We start from the raw sequence: 16,630 nt of genomic DNA on the forward strand, positions 1-16,630 counted from the left end.
GTCTTAACGTCCGTCTGCTAACATTTCTTTTCCACAGGTGTGTGGAGACAGTTAAAATCATGCCCTCCTCCTCACCAGCAGGGGGCAGCCTTTCTCGCCGCTTTGCTACTGAAAGTGCCTGTGCTTGTCTGGTGTTTGCTCCTTTTGCTGGGGAAAAAAAATGCAGACACTGTTTTGGCACATCTCAAAAAGATCTCTGTTTTGCTGTTTTGTGATAGTGGAGGCAGGAGGATGTATATACAAGTAATAAAAAAAACCTGTTCAAACACCTATTTGCATGATTCCAGAAACCTTCTGCTCGGATTAGCAACAGTGTATCACCTAAACGCAGTGGTGCTGCGGGTTAAACCACAGAGCCTAGGATTTGCCGATCAGAAGGTCGGCGGTTCAAATCCCCGTGACGGGGTGAGTGTTGGGATACTGCCAGGGAGACAAAGTCCATCTGAGCCCCCAAGCTCCTGCCGGACGATCCATTGATCTCCCGTAGACACGCAGTATCAGCAATTAGCGACACGAAGCCTCAAGAATAGATTGCCACATTCTTAGGCTGGTGCACACTCTATCAGCAGAATTCACACAGCAAAAGATGCACAGCAGGAGAGCATATTTACAGTTTATTCAGCGTTGGTCAGAACAAAGAAAAACATGACCGCCTGCTCCAGCTGCTCAGGCAAGAAAGAGGAAACGAAAGCAACTGAAAACATAAACATCCTGTGAACAGGAAATACGCAGACTCTGTGACTCACAAAGCCTGCTCCCTTTTAAGGTGGAACGGAAATATCCTAACAGTGAGCTCCCATTGTTCGGTCCCTGCTCCTGCCCACCTAGCAGTTTGAAAGCACGTCAAAGTGCAAGTAGATAAATAGGTACCACTCTGGCAGGAAGGTAAACGGTGTTTCCGTGCACTGCTCTGGTTCGCCAGAAGCGGCTTAGTCATGCTGGCACATGACCCGGAAGCTGTACGCCGGCTCCCTCGGCCAGTAAAGCGAGATGAACGCTGCAACCCCAGAGTCGGCCACGACTAATGGTCAGGGGTCCCTTTACCTTATCACCTAAACATGAAAGGAAAGGAGGCGGAGGCAGCCCAGAAGGAAGGTGTTGGAGGGAGAGCAAAGGAGGTGGAAACAGGGGCTGGGGGTTTTTTATGATGGGGTGGGGGGAGACAGCAGGTGCCTGAGAAAAGGAGTACATACAAACAAGCAGCGGTGGATGGTCAATGAGGGGAAGTGGGGCACCCCAACTTCTCAGTGCACCCGCTTTCTAGCTTTTAAGTGGGCCAGGGGGGGTGGAGCTATCTGTCGCCTTCCTCCTCCTTGGTCTCAATGTTTCTCCTAGTGAATCTCATCAGGGAGGATATGGGGAACAAAACCGCAATCAGTCAGCTCTGCCTATCGCCACTTCTGGTGCCAACTACTGCTGACCTCTCTGCCTGTCACCATATCGCTCTCTATGGGCACCAGAAGTCACTGTATATCTTCCTATATTGTTATAAGAATGTTAAGGTCATATATATATTTTCATAACTGTACAAGGCAAACACATATACAGTGGTACCTCAGGTTACTGACACTTCAGGTTACAGACTCCGCTAACCCAGAAATAGTACCTCAGGTAAAGAACTTTGCTTCAGGATGAGAACAGAAATCGTGCTCCAGCGGTGCGGCAGCAGCAGGAGGCCCCATTAGCTAAAGTGGTGCTTCAGGTTAAGAACAGTTTCAGGTTAAGAACGGACCTCCAGAACGAATTAAGTACTTAACCCGAGGTACCACTGTACTTAGTTCCTGAGCCAGGTCACAGGCTCACCCTATTCAAACACAGACAGACATACCCTTAAGACAGGATTTGTGAAGGAAAAGACAATGGGGAGGCTTTTCCATTTTCCTTTGACCTTGCAGAGAAAACATTTGGTCAGTTTGGGAATCAAAAATGGTTTCAGGTTGGGTTTCCTGTGCTGATCTATGTAGGTGCTTGGTTGGTACATTTATGAACATTTAAGATATATCCAAGACCTTAAAATTCTTATCACACCAACATCAGGGTCTTTTCCAGGGAGTCTTCTCTTCTCATGAGGTGGCCAAAGTATTGGAGCTTCAGCTTCATGATCTGTCCTTCCAGTGAGCACTCAGGGCTGATTTCCTTCAGAATGGAGAGGTTTGATCTTCTTGCAGTCCATGGGACTCTCAAGAATCTCCTCCAGCACCATAATTCAAAAGCATCAATTCTTCGATGATCAGCTTCTTTATGGTCCAGCTCTCAATTCCATACAAACATTTATTCTATATCTGAGGCCTCTATATCTCCATCCCCACCCCCAGCTAGGAACTGCAACTTGAAGAACTAAGACCAACAAAATAAGTCCTTTTCATTGTTTATGCATCGTACTGGGGCTTCTGTCCCACATCTATCTCATACTTAACATCACAGTGCTGGTGTTGTAAACAAAATCTACCCTTTTCCCCTTACGGGGTACCCAAGAGCCCGTACAGAGTCCTTAAGTGGGTTCACTACCGGTAGGAGAAAAGAACAGAGGCCAACCAGAGAATATTGAGAAGCAAAGCAGCTAGTAAGCCTGATCTTTATTCAACTGTTGCAACAGGGTCCCCACTCATGACACGCAGGAGGGAATAGTAGTAATAATAATAATAATAATAATAATAATAATAATAATAATAATAATTTATTATTTGTACCCCACCCATCTGGCTGGGTTTCCCCAGCCACTCTGGGTGGCTTCCATAGAAACCAAAAATACACTAAAATATCATACATTAAAAACTTCCCTGAACAGGGCTGCCTTAAGATGTCTTCTGAATGTCAGGTAGTTATTTATCACTTTGACATCTGATGGGAGGGCGTTCCACAGGGCGGGCGCCACTACCGAGAAGGCCCTCTGCCTGGTTCCCTGTAGCTTTGCTTCTCACAATGAGGGAACCGCCAGAAGGCCCTCGGCGCTGGACCTCAGCATCCGGGCAGAATGATAGGGGTGGAGACGCTCCTTCAGGTATACTGGGCCGAGGCCGTTTAGGGCTTTAAAGGTCAGCACCAACACTTTGAATTGTGCTCGGAAACGTACTGGGAGCCAATGTAGGTCTTTCAAGACCGGTGTTATGAGGTCTCGGTGGCCGCCCCCAGTCACCAGTCTAGCTGCCGCATTCTGGATTAGTTGTAGTTTCCGAGTCACTTTCAAAGGTAGCCCCACGTAGAGCGCATTGCAGTAGTCCAAGCGGGAGATGACCAGAGCATGCACCACTCTGGCAAGACAGTCCGCGGGCAGGTAGGGTCTCAGCCTGCGTACCAGGTGGAGTTGGTAGACAGCTGCCCTGGACACAGAATTGACCTGCACCTCCATGGACAGCTGTGAGTCCAAAATGACTCCCAGGCTGCGCACCTGGTCCTTCAGGGGCACAGTTACCCTATTCAGGACCAGGGAGTCCTCCACACCAGCCCGCCCCCTGTCCCCCCAAAACAGTACTTCTGTCTTGTCAGGATTCAATCCATTAGCCGCCATCCATCCTCCAACTGCCTCCAGGCACTCACACAGGACCTTCACCGCCTTCACTGGTTCTGATTTGAAAGAGAGGTAGAGCTGGGTATCATCTGCATATTGATGGAAACCCAGTCCAAACCCCCTGATGATCTCTCCTAGTGGCTTCATATAGATGTTAAAAAGCATGGGGGAGAGGACGGAACCCTGAGGCACCCCACAAGTGAGAGCCCAGGGGTCTGAACACTCATCCCCCACCACCACTTTCTGAACACGGCCCAGGAGGAAGGTGCGAAACCACTGTATAACAGTGCCCCCAGCTCCCAGCCCCTCAAGACGGTCCAGAAGGATGTTATGGTCGATTGTATCAAAGGCCGCTGAGAGATCCAGCAGAACTAGGAAACAACTCTCACCTTTGTCCCTAGCTCGCCGGAGATCATCAACCAGCGCGACCAAGGCAGTTTCAGTCCCATGATGAGGCCTGAATCCCGATTGGAAGGGATCCAAATGGTCCGCATCCTCCAGGCGTGCCTGGAGTTGTTCAGCAACCACACGCTCAATCACCTTGCCCAAGAATGGAAGATTTCAGACTGGGCGATAGTTGGCCATCGTGGCCGCATCTAAAGATGGTTTTTTAAGAAGCGGTTTAATGACCGCCTCTTTCAGCGGATCTGGGAATGTTCCCTCACAGAGGGAAGCATTCACCACCCCGCAGAGCCCATCGCCCAGCCCTTCCCGGCTTGCTTTTATTAGCCAGGATGGGCAAGGATCAAGGAGACAGGTGGTTGGTTTCTTGCGTCCAAGCAGCCTGTCCACATCCTCGGGGGTAACGGATTGAAATTGATTCCATGCAACTTGACCAGACAGAGCTCTAGCACTCTCCCGCCCCAGCCCTGCTCCCACGGTGGTGTCTAGCTCCTTCCAAATATGAGTGATTTTATCTGCAAAAAACTTTGCAAAATCGTTGCAGGAGATCTTGGGGTCTTTACAAGGCTCTGGTGGTAAAGGTGGTTCCGTTAAATTGCGAACCACCTGAAAGAGTCTCTTGCTACTATTTTCTGCAGATGCAATAGAGGCGGTGAAGAAAGTCTTCTTCGCCGTCGCTATCGCCACTTGGTAGGCTCAACGTTGAGCTCTAACCTGTGTCCAGTCAGATTCGGAGTGAGTTTTCTGCCACCGATGCTCTAGCCGTCTCAGCGATTGTTTCATCGCCCTCAGCTCCGAAGAAAACCACGGGGCTGTCCGGGCTCCATGCAATCGGAGAGGGCGCTTCGGAGCCAGACAGTCGATAGCCCTGGTTAACTCCGCATTCCAGCGGGCCACCAGGGAATCAGCTGAAAGGCCATCAACATGGGATAAAGCATCCCCTACCACTCTCTGGAAACCATTTGAATCCATTAAGTGGCGTGGGCGGACCATCCGAATTGGTCCCACCTCCCTGCAGAGGGGAAGGGTCGCGGAGAAGTCCAGTTGCACCAGGAGGAACCCAGAACAATGGTGTGCAAACCCTTATATAGACTTTTTGAAATTGCCACCCTGTAAGCTTAAGGCCACCCTGCAATACATCATACATACATTACAGAAGGGGCGGTCTACAGCAGAATCTTGTCTTGCAGGAAACCTGTTAATGGTCACTGACTGGATTACCCGGGCAGCCTGGTCATTCTATTTTGATGGTTAATTAGTTCCTGAATCCAGGTCACATTTCGCCCTTGCATCCCGAGTTCGAGTGTCTTCAAAGCCCAAGACACATTTGGTAAAGGCTGATTTCCAAGTGGAGCGCTCGCAGGTCAGTGTTTCCCAATTAAGATGGCATTAGCAGAGTTTCTGGAACGGTTCACCTTTGGTTCAACACACAGGGTTAAAATAGGGGGTCTCTTTTTAGATCCATCTATGCCAGTGTCCCTGATGCCATGATCTGCAGAAAAGAAGTTCTGGTTGCCACCCAGCGTTGCGACGTGCCCTATCCAATGGGGGTGGGAGAAGAGGACCCCTTGCTATCCCAAAACCATCTCACTTAAAAAATAAAAAATAGAGAGTCAGTTTTCACCAGCCTCCTAGCCAGCCCACTGTTGCAATCACACAGGGCCCCCGGACGTCTGACAGTCTACTGACCCTGTGCCACCACTGTGATTGCTTACTTTGCTGCCACCACCCCGTTTCTCCCAGGGACACATGGAGTCCAGACAGTTGTTAACATTAACAAATAATCAAGTTTATTTTTAAATGCAGGAACAAGCGTATGGTTTCAGTTAATTTTTCTTGTCAGTTTATTAATCTTAGTTCCTTTGCTGTCCTATACGTTTCTAACAACTTCAAACTGATTATTCCAGCTATCTGACTCCACCTAACAATTCCTCTCACTCTCTCACAATACAACTCAACCAACCCACTGCCTATTCCTTCCTCTTCCTTCTCCAACTCCCAAAACTCAACTGACTTTTCAAAACCTCCCACTCTAACTTTTACTCCTCCCCTTGCCTTCCCACTGGCCAAACACATCACACTCATTTAACCCTTTCCTTATGTCCCATCCTAGGAGGCAAACGCCACACCCATCTCTTGCCTTGTTTTCATATTCAGACATGCTTCTAGATCACAGATATGTAGAAACAGAGCATCTGCAAAAGATACAGGTTGAGAGAAGCAAAGAGCACCCTAAACCGAAGCTACAACTGGGTGCAAAATTTAGCGCAGATGAGAGAAGGGATGATGGCGTTAAGGAGAGGAGCGGTCATCATTGTACCAGTCATCATTGTACCACGAATCACAACCGGACGCACTGTAAAAAAACTCATAAGGCAATTCGTCACCGCTGAAATGCTCCAATGAATCGGAGTAATCTCTGTAGTGGTAGTCGTAGTAATCGTCATCCATTTCTTCTGCCACTGGTGGTGGGTGAAGTGTGATGCTACTTTGCAACACCTTCATCCCACGCCAGGATGGCTCCCCGTCTTCACTTGGGCCTTGCTCTGGGAAGAGGTATGGAAAGACTTCCGTAAGCGTGAGCACTTTGTGTTCAAAGAGGATATGACGGACACCTTGAGGGTAGTTGTAAATAGTGCGTGAAACCTGAAGAGGAGAGAGAAAGGGAGGAGGAGGCTGCTGGGTCTGGGGGAGGATGCAGAGAAGAAACTACCCCTTCCAGGATGGAACTTCTCCCCCCACAGCTGTGTCTGGAGGGGCGGAAGGGGGGAAGTCAACAGCAGGGGGAGCCAGAGCCAAGGAGAGGCAGAGGCAGTCAACAAAGTCTAGTTTTGTCCCCATTCTCCTCTTGCCTGATGTTAAGCAAGAGGAAGCTCGCAGGTAGTCAAGCAGCTGAGCTGCTTGTCAATAAGACACTTTGAGGTTTTCTACAATCTAGTGGTATATCTCTTTTATGAAATATTTACACAAGAAGGCCTGCACGTCGTAGCAGACAGAGGTTGGTGGGACCCCTTTCACCCTCATAGACCACCCTCCACTAATTTAACAAAGCTTGCATTTTCTACTCAGGCTCAGCTCACCGGAAACCACTTTGACACACAAGGTTCTTCATATTGATGTTCTTTAAGGACTTCAGAGTCTGCAGACAACAGCTTCACAGTCAGTGCATAGCATGAATCATACCCACTTGAAAAGCTGTTTTTTTTGGGGGGGGGGAGGAAGAGAGATAAATTACTGTATATGAGCCTGGGACAAATTGAGGTCCAGCTGGGCACGTCAACCGCCACTGTTTCTTCCACTACAACATGGTGATTGAGAGAGATCTTGGCAGTGCTTTTTTCCCTAAAAAAATGTTTAGGGGTACTCTCATTTTGACTCAATAAAATCACCATGTTATACTTCAAATCAGGGGAAATAAATACAGTAAGTGGACAAAAGTACAAAGAACATGTATTACTTCATATTACACAGCTGACTATTCACCGTGCTAGAGAAGAAGCTACATTTTTTTTAGTTTCTTCTCCCGTTAGATTCACATGTTTAGGGGTATCTTCTTCTTCTTCTTCTTTGGCAATCACTCATAGCCAAGTAAGATTGTCTTCCATAAACATGGTTTTAACAATGAGTCCGAAAGTGACTGTGGAGGCCAATTCTGGATCCACACATCCTTCCACAGTGGGGACATAGGTTTCTGGGCGGGAGTTGATCACGGTGAGAGTTTGCCAAGCATGCCTTCCTCCTAGCACGTTTCTCCTTTGTGTCCTGAGTTTGAGTGTCTTCAAAGCCCATGACACCTTTGGTAAAGGCTGTTCTCCAACTGGACCACTCGCAGGCCAATGTTTCCCGGTTGTCAGTGTTTATACTACATTTTTTTAGATTTCCCTTGAGACGGTCTTTAAACCTCTTTTGTTGACCACCAGCATTATGCTTTCCATTTTTAAGTTCAGAATAGAGTAGTTGCTTTGGAAGATAATAATTCACTGGTCAACAACAAATTTGTTGTCTGTGTTTTTTCAGTTGATTTAGGACGAATCTGATGCGCTGAATCCAAAAATCACATTGGTTTTGCTCAATCAGGTCAAGTTTTTGAGCTATGGCCACATGTTGTTTTTTTACGTTTTTGTTCACATGTACGCTTGTGTGGAGCATTTTAGAAGAAGTTGGTGGGGATAAATGCCATGTCGAATAATTGTTTTGATTGGAAATGATTATTTTAATGACAATAAGTATTCAGGTCCGATAGTTCTGGGTGATTATGTCAAAAAGGGATCAGTTTGAAGTCATAAAATCTCAGTTTTTTCTCGGAAGAGAAGGACTTGGTGTACTGTGCAGATATTGCACAGCTTCTGCTCACGCTTGGAGTGCCACAGTACGAACCCAAAGATTGGAGACTGTTCATTGACAGCAGCAAGCGATCACTAAAATGTGTTCTGCTACACAACGGCAACCAGTTTGCCTCTATACCCCTGGCTCACTCGAGTACACTGAAGGAGAACTATGAAGCGGTGAAGTATGTGCTGGAGAAAATTGGTTATGATCAGCATAAGTGGTTTATTTGTGTTGACCTGAAGATGGTGAACTTTTTGTTGGGACAACAGTCTGGCTTCACCTAGTACCCATGTTTTCTGTGCATGTGGGATAGTAGGGACCGTGCTCAGCATTACACGAAGAAGGACTGGCCTGTGCAGGAGGAATTGGTGCCTTGGAAAGAAAGGAATGTCATGAACGACCCTCTGGTGGACAGAGACAGAATACTCTTCCCACCACTGCACATCAAGCTCGGCTTAATCAAGCAGTTCACCAAGGCTCTGGACAAGGATGGTGACTGCTTCACTTACTTGTGCCAGGCTTTTCCAGGATTGACCATGGAGAAGTTGAAAGCTGGCATCTTTGACGGTCCTCAGATCCGTCAGCTCATCAGAGATCCAGAGTTTGGAAACTCAATGAACGAAGTGGAACTGGAAGCGTGGAAGGCATTTGTTCTGGTAGTGAAGAACTTTCTTGGCAACAATAAGGCCAGAAACTATGCAGAACTTGTCAACAACATGCTGACTGCTTTCAGAAACCTGGGCTGCAACATGAGCGTCAAGATGCACTACCTATTTTCACATATGGACCGGTTTCCTGAGAACCTGGGTTCAATGAGTGACGAGCAGGGGGAGAGATTCCATCAGGACATGAAAGAGATGGAGACCAGGTATCAGGGTCGCTGGGACGCAGTCATAATGGTTGACTACTGTTGGACTCTGAAGAGAGACCTCCCTGCCGCTGAGCATTCCAGGAGTTCCAAGAAACGGAAGTTCAAGCCCTGAAGTTTGTAAAATGGTGAAGCAACATGCAATTTATGTGTACTTACCTTTATCAATGCCCACCATTCAGTTTACAGTAAACCTGACCTGATGGAGAGAAACGGATGCCATTTCCTGATTCAGCAGTGCAAAAATACCCTAAATCAGTTGTAGAAATCTAGACAACATTCAAAAAGTAAAAAAATTGTTGCCCAGTGTCAGGCATCCGCACAACATGACCAGTCCAACAAAGCTGATGTTGAAGAATCATTGCTTCAACAAGGGTGATATTTGCTTCTTCCAGTACACTGATATTAGTTCACCTGTCTTCCCAAGTGATGTGTAAAATTTTTCAGAGACACCGTTGATGGAATCTTTCGAGGAGTTGGAGATGGTGTTTATAAGTGGTCCATGTTTCACAAGCATATAGTAAGGTTGGTAGTACAATAGCTTTGTAAACAAGCATTTTGGTTTCCCTGCAAATGTCCCAGTCCTTAAACACTCTGCACTGCAATCGGAAGAAATCCGCACTTGCAGAGCTCAGGCGATGCTGGATTTCGGCATTAATTGTTGGCCCTTGTGGAAAGATAACTGCCTAGGTAGGAAAGTGATCAACATTTTCCAACATTACACCACTGAGTTGGATTTGTGGCGCTGCAGAGGGGTTATATTGTACTTGCTGGTGCAGCACTTTGGATTTTGGATGTTGAGCGATAAGCTTTTTGGGTGATAAGCTTCTGCAAAGATATTTAGCATGGTTTTGAGGTCATTCTCTAAGCGTGCGCACACTACGTTGTCATCAGCATACTGAAGATTTTTTTCGATGAGCTTGTGAAGTTGTTGTGCAAGTTCAATTCCACCCACTTTGAAGATTTCAGCAGGTATCCCATCAGGTCCACTGGCTTTGTTGTTTTTCATTTGGTTAATAGCTGTACACAACTCTCCCAGATTTGGAGATACTGCAAGCTCATCTCTAACTTCTTTATGCGGAATTTGTGAGACGATCTCAGCCACTACAGGGGAGTTGCGGTTAAGGAGATGTTGGTAACATTCTTTCCAGCACAGTGCAATGGCTTCTTTATCTTTTAGAAGTGTGATACCCTCTGCTGAGCATAGAGGGCATAGGCCCATAGATGTTCTTTGTGGCTTTAAAGAAACTCTGTGCATCATGAATGTCAGCTAAGTGCTGGATCTCTTGAGCTTTTTTTATCCACCAGGTGTTTTTTAGTTCTCTGGTTCTTCTTTGAACCTCAGCCTTAGCGTTGGCATAGGTTTATTCTTAGTGGCACAGTTTCTATCTCTTTGCCAGATCTGAATGGCCTTCCTTTTCTTGTCAATCATGCGTTCAATCTCACTGTCATTCTCATCAAACCAGTCCTGGTGTTTCTTGGTTTCGTATCCAATAGTTTACCTTAGGGATATGTGTACCCCTGCGTCCCCCCAGTAAAAAAGGACTGGATCTTGGTACCGGCATTTTTATATTTCTGGGTATCTTTGGTCAGGGAAGTAAAGAGACTCAATATTAGGAAGTGTCTCATTAACATTCAAAATAAAACTAAAAGATGGGTTCCAGTGCCTTCCTGATGAACACATGTGGTAACTAATTTGGACTGGATGCCACTCTAAATAAGCGGAGAAAAACTGCAATCCCTAATTGGCAGTAGCTCAGTGGTTGGAACATCTGCTTTGCATACAGAAGGTCTCTTGTTCAATCCAGCTAAGACTGGGAATGCGCCCTGACTGAAACCCTTGAGAACCACTGCCCTCTCTGTGCCGCCATGGAAGTGATAGCCAATGGCAGCCTTCATTCCTCTAGACAACTGGCCCTGGGGCTGAAGCCTAGGTCCAAGCAGACCTTCCCCTCTGCCTCCAACTCACGGACCACATCTATCCTTGGGATCTCACAGATGCAGAGAACTTGGTTTGGGGTGTCCACCCTCCCTGAGCCCCAGCCTGGACAGGACACTTGGCACTCACCAGTCCTTCACCTCAATCATGGGTCTGGCTTCATCCATCAGTTCATCCCAGTAGCCCTCATCCTTCAAGGTGATGAGCTGAGATTTGCTGCAGGGCCTGAGACATTAAGGAACACCATCACTACCCCCACATCACCATCACTATCCTACAGCATTGGGGAATGCAGGTGGCTCTATGGACTAAACCACTGAGCCTCTTGGGCTCGCCCATCAGAAGGTCGGCGGTTCAAATCCACATGACGGGGTGAGCTCCCGTTGCTCTGTCCCAGCTCCTGCCAACCTAGCAGTTCAAAAGCACGGCAGTGCAAGTAGATAAATAGGTACTGCAGCGGCGGGAAGGTAAATGGCATTTCCGTGCACTCTGGCTTCAGTCACGGTTTTTCGTTGCGCCAGAAGCAGTCTAGTCCTGCTGGCCACATGACCCAGAAAGATGTCTGTGGACAAACGCCGGCTCCCTCGGCCTGCAAGCCAGATGAGCGTTGCAACCCCATAGTTGCCTTTGACTGTACTTAACCGTCCAGGGGTCCTTGACCTTTACCTTTTACCCACAGCATTTGGACCACGTGTCCTAAAAGGCTCAGCAACTGGCTATTGTGGGCCACCTCCAGCTCCCTGGAAAGAAAATTTGCCCCCTCCTATGCAGAGGCAAGGAATGATGGTCTGCTAGCAACCTTTTTAAGGGAAAGCCACTGGGGGCCTGGCCCTCATCACTCCCCACAACACACACTTCTTTAGTCCATACAAAAAAAAGAACAGCTCATTTGATAGGATTTGGTGATGCAATTTGCTTCACCTTTTTATGACCATTGCATTTTTATGGGTTATATTGATTGGGGGTGGCGGCTCTCCTTACGCAGAATACAGTGTGAAGCACAAGAACCCGCACAAGGGCAAATGAAAACTCCCTTTCCTCATCTTTAAGTGGATTTGAGTTTGGACAATGATAGGTTCCTCACCCATTACGTGCAGCAAAGCATTTGTAGAGCTGAACAGGAGCATCTTCATCATTCTCCCAAAAATAGCCCATTTTATAAGGGCTGAGCATCTCATCGACACTTTTTGAGTCTTCTATGGACAGTTCCTCAGTTTCCCAGTGGCCCTCGGCAGGTGTCTGGATTTCCCAGGAGTCCAGGCCATCTGACGCAGTGTGTGTGATGGGGAGACAGAAAATGAAGGGAGAGGCTTTGAGTGCATGGAAGCAGCCCGTGGGTTAGAAAGAAAACAAGAATGACTTAGGCCACTTTCAGAATGTCCCTGTTTCCAAGAGGGACTCAATTGCATAGTGGCAAGTTCAGGGTCTCAGATTTAGGCTGGTTTGGCGACGGTGTGCAAGCAACCCGCATCACAACAAAATCAGACTTCTTGACGCAATGCCATAAAACCTCCCCACAAATGAATTTTCTTGATAAATAGCCAGTATCCTTAAATGTGGGGCAAATAATCAGGATAAAGAGGCAAAAAACAGGCAGTCCAGAAATGACCATAGTTAAATTATCACCCTTGGTTTGCATGATTAAGTAGTAGACACCCTGAAGTTAACTGACATTATTACCTTGGGTCCATTAATTCCAACAGGTCTACTCTGAGGAGCAGGTGTAGGGAAACTTTGGCCCTCCAGATGTTGCTAAACTACAATTTCCATCATCCTGGGCCATTTCTCTTGCTTGCTGGGGTGGATGGGAGTTGTAGTTCAGCAATCTCTCGGTTCCCATACCTGGAAAAAACAAGGTGCTTGGCTATTTAGAATATGCAATTATTTATATACATATGGTACTCTCTCTGTGTGTGTGTGTGTAGATAGATAGACAGACAGACAGATAGATATATAGATACCACAGTCATGGCAAGGTTTTCTGCCACTGCTGCCTCTTCTGCCTCCTAGCAGGCCTGCTGGCGGTCTGGCAGTCCCAGATTATTTGTATTCACTATGACTCACCGCCGCATTTTGGATTGTCCTGAATACCACCATTTGGTAGCCAAGCCCAAAGCCAGAAAAGAAGAGCTTGGATTTGATATCCCGCTTTATCACTACCTGAAGGAGTCTCAAAGCGGCTAACATTCTCCTTTGCCTTCCTTCCCCACAACAAACACTCTGTGAGGTGAGTGGGGCTGAGAGACTTCAGAGAAGTGTGACTAGCCCAAGGTCACCCAGCAGCTGCATGTGGAGGAGCAGAGACTCGAACCCGGTTCCCCAGATTACGAGACTACCGCTCTTAACCACTACACCACACTGGGATGTAGTCCTGTTGGGATGCATTTTGGCTTGCCTGCGGATGAAACAGAGTGTGAGATGATTGATAATATTGTTATTTATCTGTTTTAGACCTCTACGTAGTAGCGGTTGCCAGGACATTGTCCTGTTTGCCTCTGTATATAGTTCCATCCTTCTTTCAGACATTGTGGTAGATTGCAATGTTTAGCTGGTGATATTGTCAGGTTTAGCTGCTGGTAACATTGCAGTGTTTAGGTGGTGAGTTATCCCAATGTTGAAAACCAGATATCACCTAGCCCTCACACACACTGTGATTCGTGATATATTACCAGCTCAAATATTATGAAAAAATTATCATCATGTGAACTTCAAACCAGTTTTGGACGTTATATCGCCCAGCCCGAGTGTAGACATTACTGTGCTAGATGAACCAATATTGGGACTCAGTGTACGACAGCTTCCTATGTTCCTAAAGGCTTTATAATTTAGATTTCTGTCCAGGAGCGTTTTATTCTCCCAGATAAACAGGGACATACCTTGACCATCAGGGTTCTTGATTAAGTTCTTCTTTAGGCGGGAGAAAATGTAGAAAGCCAATGGCTTTGGAGAAGAGTCATGGTCCCTTTTCTGGAACTTGCGCTTCCACAGGACCGGCAGGTCTACCAAGTCCCGCCACTGAGAGCAGACCAGCCGGCAATTGCAAATGAGGTCGCTTGCTGGAACCAGAGACAAGATATCCAACAGAAGGTGTTCGGGCAAATTTTCCATGTTCGCTGCCATCTTCCCTTCAATGAGGTCTCAGCTGCCTGCAGAGATGAACCACGAAAGAGGGAAGCAAGGGGAAGGAGCAAACATACTAGATCTGCGAGTGGGCCATAGGCAAGGAGAAGCGGGGTACTGCAACAAAATGTTGCAGCGTTAAGTGCTTCAGTACAGCTGCTTTCTACCTAGTCAGACCCCTATTGATCCATCTAGCTTAGCATTTCCCAGCCATGCTGCCCACTGATTCATGACCCTCTCCCCGAGATGGGTGCAGGAAGTGGAAAGCCATGCCATGAAGACTTGTGTCTTCTGTTCCTGATTCACTTGGAGACACTGATCTCCCAGTTTAATAGTGAGCAGCTAGCACAAATCTCTCTGGCTCAGTGTCCATACTAGGAGCCAACTTCTAGGGATTGAGGGGGCTTCACTGCCCCATAGAATGTTTGAGGAAGCCCCCCCCAAAAAAAAATGTTGATGGGCATTGCAATTCAAATGGTGTGCATCCGTGCATCATCATTATTTATTGAATTTACAGGTGAAACTCAAAAAATTAGAATATCATGGAAAAGTTCATTTATTTCAGTATTTCAACTTAAAAGGTGAAATGTATATATGAGATAGACTCATCATCACAATTATAACAAATAAAGGCTTGACATATCTCGCTTTGCATGTCATGAGTCTATCTCATATATTAGTTTCACCTTTTAAGTTGAATTACTGAAATAAATGAACTTTTCCACGATATTCTAATTTTTCGAGTTTCACTTATATATACCGCCCTATTCCCGGAGGTCTCATAAAAAGATCACAGTATATAAATTAAAAATAAAAGCAATATCCCAATAATACCTCCTTAAAAAGAGCCACGTTTTAAAAGGGTATGGGATGTTGATCAGGTCAACCAAAGGCCTGGTTAAAAAGGAACATTTTTGCCTGGCATCTAAAGGTGTATAATGAAGACACCAGGTGAACTTCCCTGGGGAGAGCATTCCACAGACGGGGAGCCACTGCAGAGAAGGCCCCGTTCTCGTGTTGCCACCCTCTGACCTCTCAAGGAGGAGGCCTCAGAAGATGATCTCAGGGTCCTGGTAGGTCCATATGGAAAGAGGCGGTCCTTGAGGTATTGAATCATGTGACTGATTGTGCAGGGCAGGGCTTACCTGCCCCCTCCCCCCCACATTTTATTCAAGTTGGCACCCCTGTCAGGGTCAATACATTTTTTTAAAAAAGGCCATGTGTGTGTTCTATCTTCCCTCATACTAGTCTACCTTACAGGGGTGTCGTTCCACAGAACCTGCCTCTTTGTGCAGAGCACTTTGAGCATGTGCAGAGTTCTATCTGAGAGCCCAAGTGCAAACGGACTCCTGTCGGCTGCCCTTCCCAGATCCTGCTCCATTGTAAAGATCCACCCTTTGAAGAAATACCAAAGGACCTGGAAATACTCTTTATGTATGCGACAGCTGCGAGGATGCTTTTCGCCCAGGGGTGGAAATAAGAGAAAACTCCAACCAAAGAAGAATTGATAATCAAGATGGTGACTATGCCGAAATGGCAAAATTGACCGGGAAGATCAGACACCAAGATGATAAGAAATTTAAGGAATGGGAAAAGTTTATAGAATATCTTAAGGAACACTTTAAGCACTTGAAGACGTTAGCAGGACTTGTAATGTAATTTTGTAGGGTTAAAAGTGGATATAAACCAATTTGGATAAATATAATTAGATGCAGTAGTAAGAAAAAAAGATATATATTGAAAGCCATGGGGGGGCGGGGGAAGCCCGGGGATTCAGGGAATCACATGATGTATAAAATTGATTACGCTTAAATACAAATGTTATCTGTAAAAAGAAAGATCCACTCTCCTGGATGCGCTTCTCTCCCCCCCCCCATCCCCTCCGAGTCTTACCTGGTCTGGAACGAGCGCAGGAGCCGCGCGGCGCATCCGAGAGCAAGTCTGGTCTCCGCCCCGCTCCACCGCCAGGCAGCAGGGAGAAAACGAAAGCGATCCTAGTCCAGGCTCTCAATTCCGAGAAACGACCCGCCCACCGCCATCAATTCCTCTCGTCGGGAGGGGAATCCCCGCCGGGGCGTATTTGCATCAGATGACGCGCCTCTAGGGAGCCAACGCGCATCTCGAACCCAACTTTGCAAAGGCAAGAGCGGCGTGGCCGGAGGTTCCGTCCAGTAAAACAAAACCATTGCAAATGGATAAGGGTTACTGGCGAGCGTGGACCATACACACCTCATCCCAAGCCTTTCCCTGGCTCAGGAGAGTTAGCAAATGACCAACGATACTTCAAGGGGTACCCAACATCCTGTTATAAGGACGATGGAGTCATCTATGGAGATGAGGATGTCATTGTAATAAACGAAAAATCTGCCCTTATTCCCTTATGGGGGACACAAGAGCCCTTATAGAGTCCTTTGTAGGTTCCCTATTGGTGGGAGAAAATAAGAAGAGGCCAACCAGAGAATAT

The 16,630-nt window shown here is 46.8% G+C and overlaps 1 protein-coding gene across 1 annotated transcript; it reads right to left on the bottom strand.

The window, feature by feature from the left end:
- Positions 1 to 5,674: 5,674 nt before the first annotated feature.
- LOC128419870 (F-box only protein 44-like) lies at positions 5,675 to 16,406 on the bottom strand. Its single transcript, XM_053401072.1, has 6 exons — positions 16,060 to 16,406; positions 13,923 to 14,192; positions 12,131 to 12,311; positions 11,176 to 11,271; positions 6,991 to 7,105; positions 5,675 to 6,556 (listed from the first exon to the last, which is right to left on the bottom strand). The coding sequence occupies exons 2-6, from the start codon at positions 14,164 to 14,166 to the stop codon at positions 6,203 to 6,205; spliced, it is 990 nt and encodes a 329-aa protein (XP_053257047.1). The 5' UTR covers positions 14,167 to 14,192; positions 16,060 to 16,406; the 3' UTR covers positions 5,675 to 6,202.
- Positions 16,407 to 16,630: the final 224 nt, after the last annotated feature.

The sequence above is a fragment of the Podarcis raffonei genome, chromosome 8 (assembly GCF_027172205.1).
Source record: "Podarcis raffonei isolate rPodRaf1 chromosome 8, rPodRaf1.pri, whole genome shotgun sequence".
Lineage (NCBI taxonomy): Eukaryota > Metazoa > Chordata > Lepidosauria > Squamata > Lacertidae > Podarcis > Podarcis raffonei.

Excerpts from the sequence above, each read along its gene's own strand:
- LOC128419870 (XM_053401072.1), bottom strand. The coding sequence starts at position 14,166 with ATGGCAGCGAACATGGAAAATTTGCCCGAACACCTTCTGTTGGATATC. Across the intron at positions 11,272-12,130 it reads TGCTTTGCTGCACGTAATGG|GCCCTGCAGCAAATCTCAGC; the intron begins GTGAGGAACCTA and ends TTAATGTCTCAG. Across the intron at positions 6,557-6,990 it reads GTGTGTCAAAGTGGTTTCCG|GTTTCACGCACTATTTACAA; the intron begins GTGAGCTGAGCC and ends TCTCCTCTTCAG.